This window comes from Acytostelium subglobosum (assembly GCF_000787575.1).
Source record: "Acytostelium subglobosum LB1 DNA, scaffold: scaffold33, whole genome shotgun sequence".
In the NCBI taxonomy this organism is placed as follows: domain Eukaryota; phylum Evosea; class Eumycetozoa; order Acytosteliales; family Acytosteliaceae; genus Acytostelium; species Acytostelium subglobosum.
In genome coordinates this window covers 84776-102427 of record NW_012236500.1, presented here as the reverse complement: position 1 = coordinate 102427, position 17652 = coordinate 84776, and the positions used below count along the sequence as shown (strand labels likewise).

At 42.4% G+C, this 17652-nt stretch overlaps 9 protein-coding genes across 9 annotated transcripts in view; 6 read left to right on the top strand and 3 right to left on the bottom strand.

Annotated features, from left to right (window-relative positions):
• Nucleotides 1-870, bottom strand: part of SAMD00019534_115150 (hypothetical protein) — a gene marked incomplete at both ends in the record, with an annotated part of 892 nt that extends 22 nt beyond the window's left edge. The window contains 3 exons of the mRNA XM_012893202.1: nt 1-366; nt 453-580; nt 679-870. The exon at nt 1-366 is cut by the window's left edge and continues 22 nt beyond it. Coding sequence (XP_012748656.1) covers nt 1-366; nt 453-580; nt 679-870 — 686 coding nt within the window. The remainder of the gene's footprint in view (nt 367-452; nt 581-678) is intronic.
• Nucleotides 871-1891: 1021 nt separating this feature from the next.
• SAMD00019534_115140 (hypothetical protein) lies at nt 1892-3222 on the top strand (the record flags this gene model as incomplete). Its single annotated transcript, XM_012893201.1, has 4 exons — nt 1892-2035; nt 2100-2423; nt 2509-2975; nt 3054-3222. The coding sequence occupies 4 exons, from the start codon at nt 1892-1894 to the stop codon at nt 3220-3222; spliced, it is 1104 nt and encodes a 367-aa protein (XP_012748655.1).
• A 397-nt stretch (nt 3223-3619) lies between these two features.
• On the bottom strand, nt 3620-5296 carry SAMD00019534_115130 (hypothetical protein; the record flags this gene model as incomplete). The annotated part of the gene is made up of 3 exons (XM_012893200.1): nt 3620-4787; nt 4878-5135; nt 5220-5296. 3 exons carry the CDS (start codon nt 5294-5296, stop codon nt 3620-3622), a joined length of 1503 nt encoding a protein of 500 aa, XP_012748654.1.
• A 662-nt stretch (nt 5297-5958) lies between these two features.
• On the top strand, nt 5959-7834 carry SAMD00019534_115120 (hypothetical protein; the record flags this gene model as incomplete). The annotated part of the gene is made up of 5 exons (XM_012893199.1): nt 5959-6046; nt 6139-6295; nt 6392-6695; nt 6781-7410; nt 7499-7834. Coding segments are annotated over 5 exons (1515 nt in total), but the record flags the coding sequence as incomplete, so codon positions are not given.
• A 488-nt stretch (nt 7835-8322) lies between these two features.
• Nucleotides 8323-11122, top strand: SAMD00019534_115110 (hypothetical protein; the record flags this gene model as incomplete). The annotated part of the gene is made up of 2 exons (XM_012893198.1): nt 8323-9264; nt 9458-11122. Coding segments are annotated over 2 exons (2607 nt in total), but the record flags the coding sequence as incomplete, so codon positions are not given.
• A 417-nt stretch (nt 11123-11539) lies between these two features.
• Nucleotides 11540-12104, bottom strand: SAMD00019534_115100 (hypothetical protein; the record flags this gene model as incomplete). The annotated part of the gene is made up of 2 exons (XM_012893197.1): nt 11540-11830; nt 11910-12104. The coding sequence occupies 2 exons, from the start codon at nt 12102-12104 to the stop codon at nt 11540-11542; spliced, it is 486 nt and encodes a 161-aa protein (XP_012748651.1).
• A 574-nt stretch (nt 12105-12678) lies between these two features.
• Nucleotides 12679-14460, top strand: SAMD00019534_115090 (hypothetical protein; the record flags this gene model as incomplete). Its single annotated transcript, XM_012893196.1, has 1 exon — nt 12679-14460. A coding segment is annotated over one exon (1782 nt), but the record flags the coding sequence as incomplete, so codon positions are not given.
• Nucleotides 14461-14887: 427 nt separating this feature from the next.
• On the top strand, nt 14888-16321 carry SAMD00019534_115080 (hypothetical protein; the record flags this gene model as incomplete). The annotated part of the gene is made up of 1 exon (XM_012893195.1): nt 14888-16321. A coding segment is annotated over one exon (1434 nt), but the record flags the coding sequence as incomplete, so codon positions are not given.
• Nucleotides 16322-16688: 367 nt separating this feature from the next.
• SAMD00019534_115070 (hypothetical protein) lies at nt 16689-17414 on the top strand (the record flags this gene model as incomplete). Its single annotated transcript, XM_012893194.1, has 1 exon — nt 16689-17414. The coding sequence occupies one exon, from the start codon at nt 16689-16691 to the stop codon at nt 17412-17414; it is 726 nt and encodes a 241-aa protein (XP_012748648.1).
• Between the last annotated feature and the right edge of the window lie 238 nt (nt 17415-17652).

The following is a 17652-nucleotide window of genomic DNA, read 5'->3' as shown; positions in this document are numbered from 1 at the left end:
GCGGCGCCAGCCACATGCTCCAAGGTGTCGATGTTCTGTGTGTAGTTGCGCAGGAGCTGGCCGCGGTCCGCCAGCCGCTTGATAAAGTAGTGGGTGGGCGAGGGCTTGTGGCTGCCAGGGTAGATCTCGCGAGCAAACTCAAAGAATGCGCGGGGATCTTCGCGTAGAAATCTGATATCAAACAGTGCCTCGGGCTCTGGCAGATCATACTTTTGTTTGATCGTTGGGTAGATTCCGCCTTCCGATCGGAAGTCTGGTATTCCACAAGACACACTAACTCCTGCGCCAGTAACAATTACTATATTCTTACAAGTTGATATCAGTTTGACAACATCTTCGAATGTGTTTATGTGTTCCAGTTTCTTCCTGTTGATGGGTGGGATGGAGGGGTGAGTGAGCTTGGGGCTGGGGCATGGGTGCTTGGGCTGGAATTATTCCAGTTAATAACTTACCTGAATGGTCGACTGAATGATTGATATTTTATGAAATTAAAAAAGAGATGAAGGGCAATTCTCCTCCTTGTCAAGTATGATATAATAATATCCCATAATTCATCTTCTTCCTCTTCCAACTCCAATTTCTGTTTGATTGATTGATTGATTGATTGATTGATTGTGAATGAGTGAGTTAGTGATTGGAATAGTCCCATGATGAGTTGATCAATAACTTGTAACTTACAAAACCCAAATCTTTGGTAAACTTGATTGGATCAACACCAGCTTGACGATTTTTTGTAATATGCTCCAGTATTAAACTCCTGGCCATTGTTACCAGGTCACCATTATCACTACTAGCCAATCTTGATTTCTCATCAGAGTCAAACTCATCACTATCCAAACTACTACTGTCACTACTATTATCATTACTATTATAGTCACCATCGCTATCTTCCTCATCATTATCTTGGAACTCCAATTCCTGGATATCTTTTACACCATCATCATATCCATCATCATCTCCATCATCTCCATCATCCACATCATCACCATTTAATCCATTGTTTTCCAGGTCCTCCTCATCTTTTAGTCCATTAATATCTCCACATTCCAGTGTTCCACCATTCTCTAATGTGGTGGTTGATTCAATATCCACCTCTGGATTACTATTTATACTACTCCTTCTGAATGATTGAATTAATTGATTGATTGAAAGAGCGAGAAACCAAACATTTACAAAAAAACCACATTTTTGCGCAACTCTCACTCGCACAACATCTTTCGTTGCTCATTTGTTGGAGAACGCATGCATTTAGTTGCCATTACTTACAGTCGTTTGTCAGACCTTTCAACAGCATTGACTTCTTCATTGTTAGGCTCTTCAGTATGATCTTCTAATGCTCTCTTTGATGTCATCTCGCTCTATTCTATTATATTGTATTGAACGTGTAATGATAGATACAAACACAACTGTTTTCTTCAACTCTCTCTCACAACAAACAAAACAAAAAGTGTGAAGACCTTGCTCAACAAGAGAGAAACACCAAACCATTTCATTTTTTTTAATTGTTATTGTTGTTATTGTTAATAATGATGGATAATACTTCATTCCATGTTGAATAAAGAATAGTGAAATAATATAATAATACCTTATTAAATATTTCTATCCCAGTCTATATGGTTGAACTTTAGTATTGTCCAAAGTTTATGTGGTATCAATATATTAATAATAATGATTTGGATTACATTAAAAAATATTATATTTAATGATCAACCATTATACATGGATATCTCAAAGACATTGATATTATTACTTCTGAATAGCCTGGGTCCTGAGCAAAGTTCCCAAAAGTCCAAATGAATCTACAAAACACTAAGATCTTTGAATGAACAACTTCATTTATCAAACTATCTCTTCAATCTCGAACAAATATAATATATATACTAATATAACAATGTATAATAGTGGCGCTAATCAATCATCTGCAACCAATGTATATGGTCTATCATTGAAATCAAGAGCCATATCACAAGTATCTGCAGAGTCTGATCTAAATCGATTCCTTGTCGGAACACAAGCACTCAAAGAAGACAATGAGGTGCGTCATCATACTCATCATCATCAACATCATCAACTAGCAACTAACACTAACATTATAATAGATATGTTTGATCGAAGAGAAAGAGAATGAAGGTGTAAAGTGCGTAGCGATATACGCACATCCAAAGGAGATATGGTCCATCACATCATGTACATTCGATGCCAATCAACTATTCACCGTTTATAACACTGGCGCCAAGTACTCTGCGTCATTATGGAGTATGGATACAGAGAACAGTGCACTCGATGAGGTCTGCGAACTTAAAGGTCACACAGGTTACATCAAACCAATACTATGCGATCCATCTGGTTCATCCGACTACGTAGTCTCACTGGACGACACTGAGATACGTCTCTGGTCCAACATAACTACCTCCTCACCAACTGTACGTGTCCCATCGTCCTTGTCCCTCTCATCACTCATCATACTCATTCATACTCACCACGACACGATCAATCAATCACATGTAGGTACTCACAACATTTGGCCGTCTCAATAAGCTGACGGCAGGATGTATCAACCCAAACAAGGCCAATCAGTTGGCTACGGCCAATGATGTTAATATTAAGGGATGGGACTTCCGCAGTGGCAAGGAGTCGTTCGCCATCGACAAGGCGCACTCGGACCTGATCCGCGACATTGACTTCAACCCCAACAATCAGTACTACATGCTGTCGGCTGGCGACGATTGTAAACTAAAGTTCTGGGATACGCGCCAGACAAAGGAGCCACTGCGCATCTTTGCCGGCCACGACCATTGGATCTGGAATGCCAAGTACAACAAGTATCACGATCAGCTGGTGATCACATCGAGCAGTGATCACAAGGTCAAGCTCTGGCACGCCTACACCATCTCCTCGGCCGTTACATCCGAGGCCAAAGAAGGTGGTGACAACGCAGACCAGCCAGCTCCACAGCCAACAAGTGGAAAGAAGAAGTAAGTGTTGGCGCGCCACGGTGGATACATGGATACTTACTAACCTCACGCCACCATTCAATCAATCACATCCAACAGCAAACGCAAGGAAGACAAGTTGATCAAGACATTCGAGGAGCATGAGGACAGCGTGTATGGAGTATGTTGGGGATCGAGTGGCTTCAATTTCGCCTCACTCTCTTATGATGGTCGCGTCGTCATCAACAATGTACCCAAGGAGTATTGCGACCTCTTGACCATGGAGTAGAGGTCCTCTCGATTCAAACATGAACAGATGATCTGTTCTGTTCTCAATGAATACATACACGTGTGAAGCTTCGACATGGCCTCCTCTTTAATCATGCTTGGGGAAGGAAGTAGTTTAATGAATTGGGGAAGAGGAAATGGAAGATGATTGAATAATTGATTGATTGATTGAATGAATGGAATGATTGATTGATTGAATATGGATGTATGGATGAGTTGTTGGATAAGCTCTGGCTATGAGTGATCGGGCAAATAAATAACTTGTTGTGGAAAGAGAGAAAGAGAGAGAGTGATGGCGACACGAACACGGACGCCTAACTCACTCTTCTACTCGTCTAACTCTCTTCTACTACTCCAGCTGGAAGGTTAGCGAACCCCTTTCTGTGTCTGTGTTGGGCTTATTCGTTTTGTGGCTGCTGGGTCTCGCTTCTGTCGGATCCCTGGAATGGAGCACCACGGTCGCCGCCGTCATCACCACGACGTTGGTAGTCGCCACCATCACGGCGCTGGTAGTCACCACCGCCACCTCCGCGTGACTGATAGTCACCGCCACGTCTGTTGTAGCCTCCACGGGGCTGGTAGTCGCCGCCTCCACGTGATTGGAAGTCGCCGCCACGGGATTGGAAGTCGCCGCCACGGTTGGATGTCTTTCTAAAGGCGTTGGTCTCGACGGACTGGCCTGATCTCCAGTCATCGACAGAGTCAACGTTGCTGGTGGGTGCAGGTGGTCTGTCCTCGAAGCTTCTGAAACCACCGCCGCCTCCTCTGCGCTCCTCGCTGCTGCGGTTGTCTCTGTTGTAACCGCGGTCTCCGTCTCTGTTGTATCCTCCACGGCCACCACCACCGTATCCACCTCTGCTGTATCCTCCCTCTCTGTCGTCTCTGTCGCCGCCGCCACCACCGTAGCCTCCACGGTTGTCGTCTCTGTCGCCGCCGCCACCACCGTAACCTCCACGGTCATTCCTGCGGCCCATGTTGAATGGGTTGTAGCTTCCGTCTCCACCACGGTTGTCTCTGTCTCTGTTGTCGTATCTTCTCTCGCCACCGTAGCCACCTCCACGGCTGTCTCTGTCGCCACCGTAGCCGCCACCGTAACCGCCTCCACGGCTGTCTCTGTCGCCGCCGTAGCCGCCGCCACCTCTGTTGTATCTGTCGCCGCCGTAGCCGCCACGGTTGCCGCCGTCTCTCTCCCTGTCTCCGTCGAAGCCCTCATCGCCACCTCTGCGCTCTTGGCTGCCGCGGCTGTCCCTGTTGCCGCTGTCTCTCTGCTGCTGCTGCTCCTGTGGGCTGTCGGTCCTCTCGGTCGACATGCGATCCTCAGTAGTGCCTGGCTCCTTGGGCTCTCCCCTTGGCTCTCTTGGCTCCTGAACAGGTGATTCTCTTGGCTTTGCGCCACCGAATGGGTCTGATCTTGGTCCGCTTCTTGATGCGGGTGGCTCGTATTTGTTCGATTGGGGTTGACCTGGACCCTGCTGTTGTGGCTCCCTCTTTGGTGCTGGGGCCTTCTTTGGCTTCTCACCCAAAGCTGGGAAGTCGTCTGCCTCTGGAACAGATGGTCCCTTGTTCCTATAATGAGTTTGATTGATTGAATGATTGAATAAGTGATCTGTTGATTGATTGAATGAACTTGATTGATTGATGTCAAACATAACATACTTGTCAACTGGGGGAGTTGATGGGCTGCTGTAGGTTGGACGTGGACGATCGCCTCCACGGTAACCACCACCACCACCGCCACCATAACTATCTCTGTTGTATCCACTGTCTCTGTCTCTGTTGAATCCACCACCACCGCCGCCATATCCACTATCTCTGTCTCTGTTATATCCACCACCACCGCCATAACCGCCACCACCACTTCTATCGAATGCATTGCTGCCTCCATAACCTTGATTGTCTTCCTCTCCATAAACACTACATATTATATATTATTATACAAGCATGGTTGTTATTGTTAGTGTCTGTCTATGTGATTGATTGATTGATTGATCGTCATACCTCTTTGGAGCTGATGGCAACGTTGATGACTTGGGAGCCATCAAATCGTTTAGATTGATCTTCTGTCCTTTAGACATTATTTGATTATATTATGTATATATATAAATATAGATAGATAATATATTATTTGTTTGTATTGATTAATAATAATAACAGACTTGGACTTCACACAACACATGGACTCATGCTCATTCATCCAAGTCAATTCAACATCCACAAACCCACACACCTCACACACCTCATTCATTCTTCATCCTTGCTCTTCCCATCTCAAGTTCAAAGATAAAAAAAATGGAATAATGTTTTTGTCGAGTGTTCCACCACACAACTCATATCGTCGAGTCTTTTTGATGATGAAGTCCAACGTTACGCAACTATTGTTTGTAAAAAAGTAGATGTTAGTCAAAAAAGTATCCCAAAATGGATCAATGTGGACCTCTTCAAACAACAAACATTTATTTTTTCAATCGTTTTCAAGTAGTTTGATTTATATATATATTTACACACAAGATAAGAACAAACACAACACACACACGCACTCTATCTAACTTCATTCATTCAACATCATTCAATCAATCAATTCTTTATAATACGCACAATCACACGATCACGCGCAACACTAATTTAATTATATAATACAAAGAAGACACATAATATATAAATGAGTCAACAGGTACAGAAAAAGAGAAAAGACGAAGGTCAACAACAACATACATATAGCATACAACATCAACAACAGATGATGGCAAGCAGTTATCAACCAGATATCTCTGGTCCACCAGAGATCTTCCCAGATGAAATACAAATGGAGTCAATGTTGGGTGATGGTATGACATGATCGATCATTCATTGCCGTCTTGATTGATTGATCACTCACTCACTCATTCACATTCAAACATGATTCATTCAATCATTATAGGAAGCTTTGGAACAGTATATAAAGGTAGATGTCGTCAGAAGGATGTGGCTGTAAAGGTCATGTTGAAACAGGTCGATGAGAAGACTTTGAAGGACTTTAGAAAGGAGGTTGCTATCATGAGCAAGATATTCCATCCAAACATCGTTCTATTCCTTGGGTAAGACTCGCGTCTTTGTTATCATTCAATCACACGATCATCAATCACTCACTCACTCACTCTCCAACGATCGATCAATCAATCAATCAATCATAGTGCTTGCACGTCTTTGCCAGGCAAGTTGATGATATGTACAGAGTTGATGAAGGGCAATTTGGAGACATTGTTACTGGATCCAAATATAAAGTTGCCATTGATCACTAGAATGAGGATGGCCAAGGATGCAGCACTGGGTGTCCTATGGCTACATTCTTCCAATCCAGTATTCATTCACAGAGATCTAAAGACTAGTAACCTACTTGTCGACTCCAACCTAACACTCAAAGTGTGCGACTTTGGTCTATCACAGATCAAACAAAGAGGTGAGAACCTCAAAGATGGCCAAGATGGTGCCAAAGGTGTAAGTAGTATGAACGCGAGACAACATGTCGGATGGCCTCATTCATTCACTCATTCACTCATTCATTCAATCAACTTCCTGTTAGACCCCATTATGGATGGCACCAGAGGTGTTACAAGGAAAGATGTTCAATGAGAAGGCCGATGTGTATAGTTTTGGATTGGTCCTCTGGCAGATATACACGAGGAAGGAGTTGTTCCCAGAGTTTGATAACTTCTACAAGTTTGTGGCGGCCATCTGCGATAAGGTCGTCCGACCGCCCATCCCCGACGATTGCCCATTGGCACTGCGACATCTCATCCAAAAGTGCTGGGACCCATCACACGAGGTGCGTCCCGGCTTCAACGAGATCGTCTCGACGCTCGAGGGCATCATCATCGACTGCGCCATCCCCGACGAGTACGGCGCAATCATGTGGAAGAACCACTTCCGTCATTCCGACGACGTCACCTGGAAGGACTTTGTCAACATCTTTGCCAGCTTTGTCGGCCTGACCAACGCGTCGACGCCGTCCATGTCCGACCTGCTGCAGTTCTCGCCCAACCTCAACGGCTCAACGATCGAGCTCAACTTCAAGTGTCTCAAGGCCATCATTGTCAGTCCGCCCAAAGGTGTCGGTGGCCAAGAAGAAGAAGTCGTCAGCATGGAGCAGTTTGGTAAAGTCTTGGCATGGTTTGGTAACTTGAAGGATGATGGTTCACAAATATTAGATAAGGTAAGTGATGATTGATCAATCACAGTGAGTGGAACCATTCCAAACACTCAAACACTCACTCAAACAATCAATCAAACATGTTATACAGATAAGACAATTGATGGAATGTGCATGGTTCCATGGAGATATATCAACATCAGAGAGCGAGAATAGATTGCATAAGAAGACAGAGGGCACCTTTTTGGTTAGGTTCTCAACGAGTGAGCCTGGCGCATATACTATATCAAAGGTTTCAAAGAATGGAGTGATCTCACATCAGAGGATACATCGTCCAGGCGGCAAATTCCAAGTGAACAACAGCAAGTACCTGAGTGTCAAGGATCTGATCTCTGGCGAGGCTCAAGCACTTGGCATCAACACACCCTGTCTCGGTTCCAGGTTCCTTTCATTAATTTATAAGTCACAGATCTCTGGATACATCAATTAACTTTATTATTATTAATTAATCAAGTCAGTCAGTCATTCAGTCAGTCCTTCACTCAGTTGCCTCCTCTACCTCATTCGTTCAATCATTCATTATTTCTTGTTCATTGATTGATTGATTGATCAATATAGATATTGTGATCATTCATTCATTCCTTCAATCAAACAAGTTGTATCCTGCCTTACCTTACCCTTGCCCTAACCTCAAGGGTTGTGTCTAGCACTTTGTCCAAGCTGACTCGTTCGCTTGTGCCCACAAAAGCAATAAATTGCAAAAACGACGAGTTGTTGGTCCAACTCGACTTTCAACCTCACCAACAACTCACTCACGCACTCACACGTCACTCTCTCTCGCACTCCATCTACAACCAACAACAGCAACTCAACTTGCTAAAGATTGGTGAAAGTGAAGACACATTCATTCATTGTAGAAGTACAGCAGGTATATACATACATACATAACACAACATACAAAAATTGAGCGAGTGAAGTGATAGAATGCCAATAGCTTTTCCACGTACAACAACACCAATGTCCAATGTTGGTGTCGGTGGACAGAAGATTCCAAAGAAGCAGCCATTGACAACTAATAAGGAGAAGTTACTCAATGGTATATCACTGAAAGTGACAAACAAGTTGCAACAACATCAACAACAGCATCAACAACAGAATAATAGGAAGATACAACAACAACAAGATAAAGATATCAATCATGATCACATGCTGATAGATCACATGAAGAAGAATATAAATAGGAAGTCATCAACACAATCTACACAATCCAAACAACAAACGAAAAAGGCAAGCGCCTCACATGATGACGACGACGATCAAGACGACTACGATGACACTCGCGTCAAACCAAAGAATGAGCAGCTCAAGAGGTTTGAGACAGATCTCGAGGGAAACACCAAGCCTCTGCTACACAGGCTCATCAAGTTTGTCGAGGCAGCGCCACAGGACAACCCAAACAACGCCCTAAAGAAGAAGTACAAGCCTATCAACAGGCTGGCCGAAGTCGAGTTGGCAAGGACTGCGAACAGCAATGGCAAGAAGGGCCAGACAGCCCCCGCCGCCAAGGCTGAGGTGCTCGATGACAACGTACTGCATCCTCCCAAGAAGGTGATATTTGGCCAGGACAAGGTGGACACGCTGATGAGCTGGAAGATGGTGCGCAAGGTTGGCTCGGGCCTCAATAACATTGGCAACACGTGCTTCATGAACTCGGTGCTCCAGTGTCTTACGTACTGCCCGCCGCTCGCCAACTACATGTTGTCTCAGGAACACTCCAAGTCATGCACCATCCAGGGATTCTGCATCTTCTGCTCGATGGAGAGGCATATTGCGCGCTCCCTCACCACACACAGCGGCTCCATCACGCCCAAGGAGATCGCCTCCAATCTAAAGAGTGGGTATCCTCCCCTTGGAATCATCATTCCAATCACTACTCAATCACTCAATCAGCTTCGAAGCTGATTGATCACTTATGGAATGATTCCACTCGATCAATCAATCAATCCCGCCCATCCTCTGTGAGCGTAACAACATCGCCACAGAGTCAGGCCGCACAGCTACAGTGATATTAACAATATCCGCGCACTGCCACTCATTCACTCACCATTTAGAGTTCGCGCCAGGCTTTCGTCTGGGCAGGCAGGAGGACTCACATGAGTTCACTCGCTTCGTCATTGAGGGCATGCAAAAGGTGTGCCTGGCGCGCTTCCCCAAGGGCGCGCTGACACATCGCGACACTATGACGACGGTGGTGGGCAGCATCTTTGGCGGCTACCTGCAGAGCCAAGTCAAGTGCACGGTGTGCAACCACGACTCCAACACATACGATCCCTTCATGGATCTGAGCGTCGACATCAACCAGGCCGACTCGCTGACGCGCGCTATGCAGCGCTTCGTGCGACCCGAAGTGCTTGATGGCTCCAACAAGTACAAGTGCAGCAAGTGCAAGAAGCTGGTGCGCGCCACCAAGCGCATGTCGGTGCATCTGGCACCGCCCATCCTCACCGTTCAGCTGAAGCGCTTCAGCTATCTGGGCTTCCACGGAGGCAAGATCAGCAAGCCCATCCAGTTTGACGCGTCGTTCAATCTGGCGCCGTTCATGACTACGACCACCACCAGCGACGCCATGTATGACCTGTATGGTGTGCTGGTGCACTCGGGCTCATCCACCAACTCGGGCCACTACTACTGCTTCATCAAGTCGTCTAGTGGCGTGTGGCACAACATGAACGACGAGTCTGTTCACCAAGTGAACCAAGCGACCGTACTATCACAGAAGGCATACATCCTATTCTACTCGAGGCGCACCGATGGCTCGAGATCAACATCACAGGCGTCGTCCAATGGACACCGTCAGTCAGCAGCTGATGGAGCAGCCAATACTCCCACATCATCGTCGTCATCATCGCCATCGTTGTCTTCAACAGCGTCTGGCGCAGCAGCCGCCGCCACTGCCGAGGCAGCACTGATCCCTCAACTCATCGCACACAGAGCACACAGTATGAAGGCACAGGAGGTGAATGGAGGTTCAACCGCCAGCAGCCCAGCAATCACAAACGGCACAAACAATGGAAAGAAGAGGAAGCAACCATCATCAGATGAGGGTGAGAGTGAGGTCGGAGGCGAGACAAAGGCCACGCCCACCACAGCCAATGGCCGCAGCAACGGCAATGGCAACAGCAATGGTACATACGTTAAGCTGTGGGATGACAAGACATTGGACAAGGACACACAGAAGGTGATCGAGGCCGACAGGTCCAAGGCAGAGAAGGTTGGCAAGGAACTTGCCAGCAAGCCAACCACAGGCAACGAGTCAAGCCAGTTCAACTTTAGTGTTGGTCAATGGGATGACGCTGATGAGGAGATGGTCAAGGCACAGAAGGAGCTGCTACACAATGATGAGACGCTGAAAGAGGTGCGACATGAGAAGGATGCATGGGACGCAGAGTTTGATATGGGTAGGAAGAAGAAGATCAAGAAGAGAAAGGAGATAGACTTTAGCGAGAACAAGTTCGATGCTCAACTCCTAGTGAATCAGCAGAAGAAGGAGGACCGACTCAAGTTTGGAGACCAGCCTCGAGACAATAACAATGGCGGTGCCTCTCGTAAACAGCAGTTTAACATTGGAGTGCCATCAAATAGGCCCAATGGAAATGGCAATGGACAACGAAATGGTCATGGACATGGTAATGGAAATGGAAATGGAAACAGACAACAAGGACCAGGTGGCAAAGGAAAGTTCAACAAGCAAGCACATCAAAGGCCATCATCCAATGGCAAGGGTTTCAAGAGGTGGAACAATAAATAAGTAATATATAATCAAACAATCAATCATTCATTCATTCTCTCTATCCAAACAATCAATCGAAACAATCAAACAGACAAGGGGAAGGATGGATGGTCATATGGTTGACAGGCCATATGGTTGATACTTTTATTTGAGCGATTTCCAAGGTGTGGCAGGAGGGAGGACCAGCCACGTCCTTCTTGGACAATGGGTTTGTGGCGAGCAAGCCACAAGGGCCCGTCCTTGTAGTTACACTGCCAAGACGTACGTAAGTTCGGGGCAGCATAGGATAGGACAGGACAGAGCAGGACAGTACAGGAATGGTGAAGAGGTTGCGTGGTTGTGTTGGTAGAGTAGATGTTGGTAAAGTATGTATATGTATATATAGATTGATGAGGATGGTGCTTAGTTGGTAGTCTGGAGCTTCTGCAGCTTGGCCTTGTTGGCCAGAATCTTCTCCTTCATCTTGTTCAAAGCGGATGGTGCACGAATGATATCGATGTGCTGATCGATCTCTCGCAGCACCTGTTGCTTCTCCAACTTTCTTGCAGGCTTCATTCTCGCGTCATAGTAATGCTGTGCTCTTCTCTGCTTAATCTCGTCCACTCTCTTCATCACCTTAATAGTAGTTGACACCAAATCTCTATCATACTTGACTGGTCTATTTCTCTTCTTCTCAAACTCGAATGTCTTATCCTGTTGTTCATTCATTCAATGATTGAGCGAGTGAGTAAGATTGATTGAATGAATGAATGAAAGATTGATTGATACATACAACAGTCATCTCCTTGCCAGCAACTCTTCTGAATGCCTTGGTCCATCTGGTCTTACGTGGATTACGCTTCAACTTAAAGTTCTTGTGACACTTTGATCTGCAGAATCTAAAGAGTTTGGCATCGTTTCTAACAAACATGATACCATGACCAGGGTACACAGTACCTCCACAGAAATAACACTTCTCTAACCTCATTCTTCTTCTCTATATATGTGTATAAATATAATGTATGTATGTATGTATGTGTAATGTTGTTGATGTCGATAAAGTAAACAACAATGTGAAAATATACGAATGGTTTGTGTGCTCGTGTAGTTTTGATTGACTTTTGTTTTGTCGTGTGCTCTTGTCGTTTTCTCATTCATCAAATAATTAATTTAATTCATTTATTGTTTTGGGTGATAGATTGGAGCGGCGTGGGTGTGTGAGGGTATGTCTGTGAGGGTATGTCTGCGAGGGTATTATCATTGGAATTAGATTATTTATTTCATTTGATTTGAATGATTTGTTGTCATAGTCATAACAAATAATACAAATATATATATTAATGGATAATTTACCAAATATTATTTGGAAATTTATTATTGACCAACTTGAGGAGGACTCAATTGATGCTTTAAGTCTAGGACTTACAAACAAAAGATTATTTATACTTGTTCATAATCAATTACAGAATGTTCAACTTATATGTCCAACACCATCTACAACATCAAAAAATAGTACAGATACATGGTCAAATATAAGAAGTTCATTAATCAACAAATTATTATTATATAAAGGTACAAAGGTACCTACATTATTATTAGATAATACTATAACAAAGTTAATATTTGGACCAAAGTTCAATAAGATACTTACACCAGGTGTATTCCCAACAAGTATTACATACTTGGAGTTTGGTAAAGGTTTCAAAAAATCATTGGTACCAGGTGTATTCCCATCCTCTCTCACTACATTGTTATTCAACAAATCATCAACATTCAATAGAGTATTGGAGGTTGGAGTACTACCTGAATCACTTCAGATATTACAATTAGGTCATTATTATAATCAGGAGATCGAACTTAATGTCCTACCACAATCATTGGTCAAGTTATTATTCAGTCAGAACTCATTATATAATCTTCCAATTAAACATGGAGTATTGCCATCATCACTTCAAGTACTCAATCTTGGATACACATTCAACTCTATCATCGAGGATAATGTATTACCTCAATCAATAATCGATTTAGCATTGAGCACTTTATTCAGTCATCCATTGACAATCAACAACTTACCTAGGTCATTAACAAAACTTATGATAGGACATAGTTTTGATCATACACTTGCACCTGGAACACTTCCCATCACTCTCATCGAAATATGTATGGGAAAGTATATAAATTGGAACCCTCATAATTATATAGAATTGACATTACAACCTGGACTACTACCAAGCTCTTTGACCAAGTTTGAGTTGCTCTCTGGAGACTACCAACCCAGGATGGTTCCTGGTACATTTCCAAACACCCTAACTAGTTTGACATTTGATCTATTCTCCAAACCGTTGGAGGTTGGATTCCTTCCAAGTTCACTTACATATCTTGATTTTGGTCGAGTATTCAATAGACCTATTGATTCTTTGAGGACAATGGTTTATGAACCAGATCATCCAGAGGGTGTATATAGAACTACATTGCCAAATCTTCAATCATTAGTTTTAGGAAGTCGATTCAACAACCCAATACTTGAAGGTGTCTTTGGACTATCTTTGACATATATTGAGATTGGCTGGGCATTCAATTTTCCATTGATACCAGGAGTATTACCTTCATCTTTAAAGAAATTGATACTTGGAGATTCATTCAATTATGCTCTTGACCAAGATGTTTTGCCTCCATCACTTAAATCATTAGCAATAGGTAGAAAGTTTAAAAGACAAACCAACTTTAGAAAGTTAGATAGTATGACAATACATTCATTCCAACACCTCAAATTGATTGATTTCAAAGCCAAAGATCTAACTCTAACTAGTGTCCACATGAATAAGGAAGTTCCTACTTTGTTGGAGAAATTCAGATCAATCAATATTTATAGTCAAGATACATATAGGCAAACTACATTTCTATTTCGACAAATGGTCGAGTTTCTTAAGTACCTGATTTTGTCAATACCAAACTCATCTAATTATTGTCTCAATCTCTATACTCTGATGACTTGGAAATATTCGATCAGTGTTCGTAAGCTAGACAACTTCCGTTCGATTCTAGTATTCAAGAAGACCAAACTAGATAATATGAATCCTCTAGATGTTGAACAAACTGTACATATTTTTACATTGGATATGGTTGGAGTAAAAGATGAATACTTTAATAATATCAATGGACAGATGACAAGAGAACTAGATTCATTGGGAGCTATTGTATCTGAACAGAGAGAACAATTAGTATTACTTCGACAATCAAATAAAATCTCTACATCAAATAATAATAAAGGAAGTCGAACAACAAAGAGAACACAAGTCAATGACATCATTGAAGGTGATACATCCCGAGACAAGAGAAGAAAGAAATAATAAAATATTAATATATATATGTAAGTGTGTGAGATCTGTATCTATTTAAGGAAATATAGGTGACACTCTTCATAGAAGTCAAAGACTGTACGTCATGTTGTTATTCTTTCAATTCTAATACTTATACATTATTATACAAATACTTATTAAAATGAATGAATTAGTACCTGTAGCAATCTATGTGATAATTGATTATTTAAAAGAATATCCAATTGATATTCTATGTCTTGGATTGACATCAAAGAGATTATTTATTTTAATATATAATAGAATGATTGATTATCAATTTATTTGCCCAAGAATGATGATGGAAGGAATGAATTTAAAACCTTCTTTAAAGGATAGAGTAGTATTATATAGAATGATCTATGCTCCTAAATACCAAATGTCACCTTTAATAACAGACTTGACATTCTCACCAAAGTTCAACAAACCAATCAAACCAAATATATTACCAGTTGCTCTATCCTCATTAACATTTGGAAATAATTTTAATCAAATAATTGTAGTTGGGTCACTTCCACCATCACTTACTACTTTGTGTTTTACATTGTATTCCAAATATAATCATCCATTCATTCCAGGATCATTACCATCATTACTAATCAATCTCACTTTGGGAGAAAAGTACAATCAATCATTCAGTTCTGGATCACTACCATCCTCACTTCTCCATCCATCATTCCCTAATAATTCAAAGTATGATCACGATTTTCAATCAAATGTTCTTCCATACTCTCTTCAAACATTACTACTTGGACCATCGTTTAAAAAATCACTTAACAATTGTTTACCTCAATCATTATTATCACTTACATTAGGTGAAGTTTACAACTTACCAATCTTTGAGAATACTTTGCCAAAAGGATTGAGGGTTCTAAAGTTTGGATATTGGTATACACAACCAATGTCACCAGGTGTGTTGCCAAATAGTATTGTCGATCTATCATTGTATTATATCAATGATTATAAAACTATTCGTACCATTCCTCTAGGAGTACTCCCACCCTCTCTTACAAGGTTACAAGTAGCTGGTGACCTTGATCTTTACACAAAGGATAGACTCCCAAACACCCTCACAGACCTGACAATTAGAGAGCTTCAAATAGATACTCATATTTCATTTAAAGATCTACCCAGTTCCCTTGTAAGACTGAACCTTCAAAGACGTTTAGGATTGGGTTTATTTGATCACATTGCCCTGGCCAGTTCAACACTTCCTTATCTTCAATCATTAACACTAGAATCATCGACTGCAACTCCAGCTGATATCGCACCAGGGTGTCTTGTTAGTTCATTGACAGAGCTCAAAATAGGAAACTCCTATAGATGTAGATTATTAGCTGGATCATTACCTGGTACACTTACCTCTCTAGACCTTGGTAGATTATATAACTATGATTTAGATACAACAATTTTACCAAGTTCACTCACTTCATTACTTATTGGATATGATGGATTGGTGCCAATGAGGATAACATTTCCAAAACTTCGCCAGTTGTCTCTTCCTACCATTCAACATCTAGAGAATGTCAGTTGTTTAGTTGATTCATTATATGCTTCAGTTCCTTTTAAAAGAATGTTACTCGATATGAAATCAATCAATGACCATATGAGCTTACTCTGTATCCGAGAGTGTAAATCAACATATGGATACGTTAATCAAATCAATCGTTGTTTGAAAATAGTATTAGATAAAATTCCAAATGTAAATATATATAGAATATTAGTAGCTGGATATGATATACAATTCAGGAGAATCGACAAGAACAAAGGAGTACTCTACTCTGAAGTAACCTCGAATAAGAAGACATCATCAGTTCAAACAAAGAAGTCAATACATATTCTTAAGATTAGATAGATAATCTCTTTTAAAGTGATCATTCGAATAAATAAATAAATAAAAGTAAATATTTGTTACTTTATCATTTCGACTGATTAGTTGATTGAATATTGTTGATGGGGGTTGGTTGGTCTTCAAGCAAGGACCCGAAAGTGCGAAGGAAGGATCAAAATATCGTCTGCAAAAACAAAGATCGGTGTGTGAGTGCTCGCGTGTCAACCTAAACTACTGTCATTCATTCATTCTCACTTTACCTCACATGTACACTACTGTTTGCTTGCTTCACTCTACTAGTTTGTGATATCATTTCTTGTAAACAACAAACATATACATACATACATACACATAATATATATATATATTATAATATAACAACAACATGGTCAGACAATCACAATCGACAAAGTCATTGATGACCTTGATGATTATGATGATTGTCGTGTTGCTAGCGATTATTGTAGCGCCCACGACTTCATCATCAACGCCATCATCATTGGCCCAATTGTTGGCACGTGATTACGAAGAAGACGAATATATTATAGAAGAGATCGACACTAAAGAATATGCTGATGACGACCTGGAGGCATCATCAGTATTATATAACTTTTTGCCATTCAGTCAGCGCGGCTGTAATGGCCAGCCCATTGGCGTTGGCTTTGGCTCATTGCCATTCCAGTGCTCGCCCAACATCACGGGCACCTTCTTCATCATGCCCTCGTACAACTCGAATAGCTACTTCAACCTGTCGTCGAACCAGGCCGACTTTTGCAACGAAGAGTTGTACAACGTTGGGTACAACACGCAAGAGTGTCAGAACAACCTGCAAGCCACCAACTCGTACTATATCTCGCGCGAACAATGGCCGGTCAAGATCCCGCCCAGCTCATTCCTCTACCAATCACTCTACGACTACTGCTCCAAGGTGTCGTCGTACTGGTTCGCCACGAACAACACGGTCATCACCGAGGGCCAGACCACCACCACCTACTACTGCGACGGCAACAACGAGCCAACGATCGAGGTGTGCGTCGGCACCAGCTGCAACGTCACACAAGTGGCCAGGAATTGTCAAAACAACAACCCACAGCTTATCTACTGCACATAACAGTTGTTACAACAGTCTTTCAATCAGTTCATTCATTCATCGCTCCACCTGGACATGTATATACCAATAATAAATAGAAGTAGTAAAGTAGACTTTATCCAACTACATCCATCCACCCAACTATACACAACATTCCCGTCGACGGGAATGTTATGGTGTTGGTTAAAGTGGAGGAGTAGTAGTTTGGTTAAAGTTGATTGATGGCCTGGTGGCCTGCCCCTCCTCCCCCAAACACCTG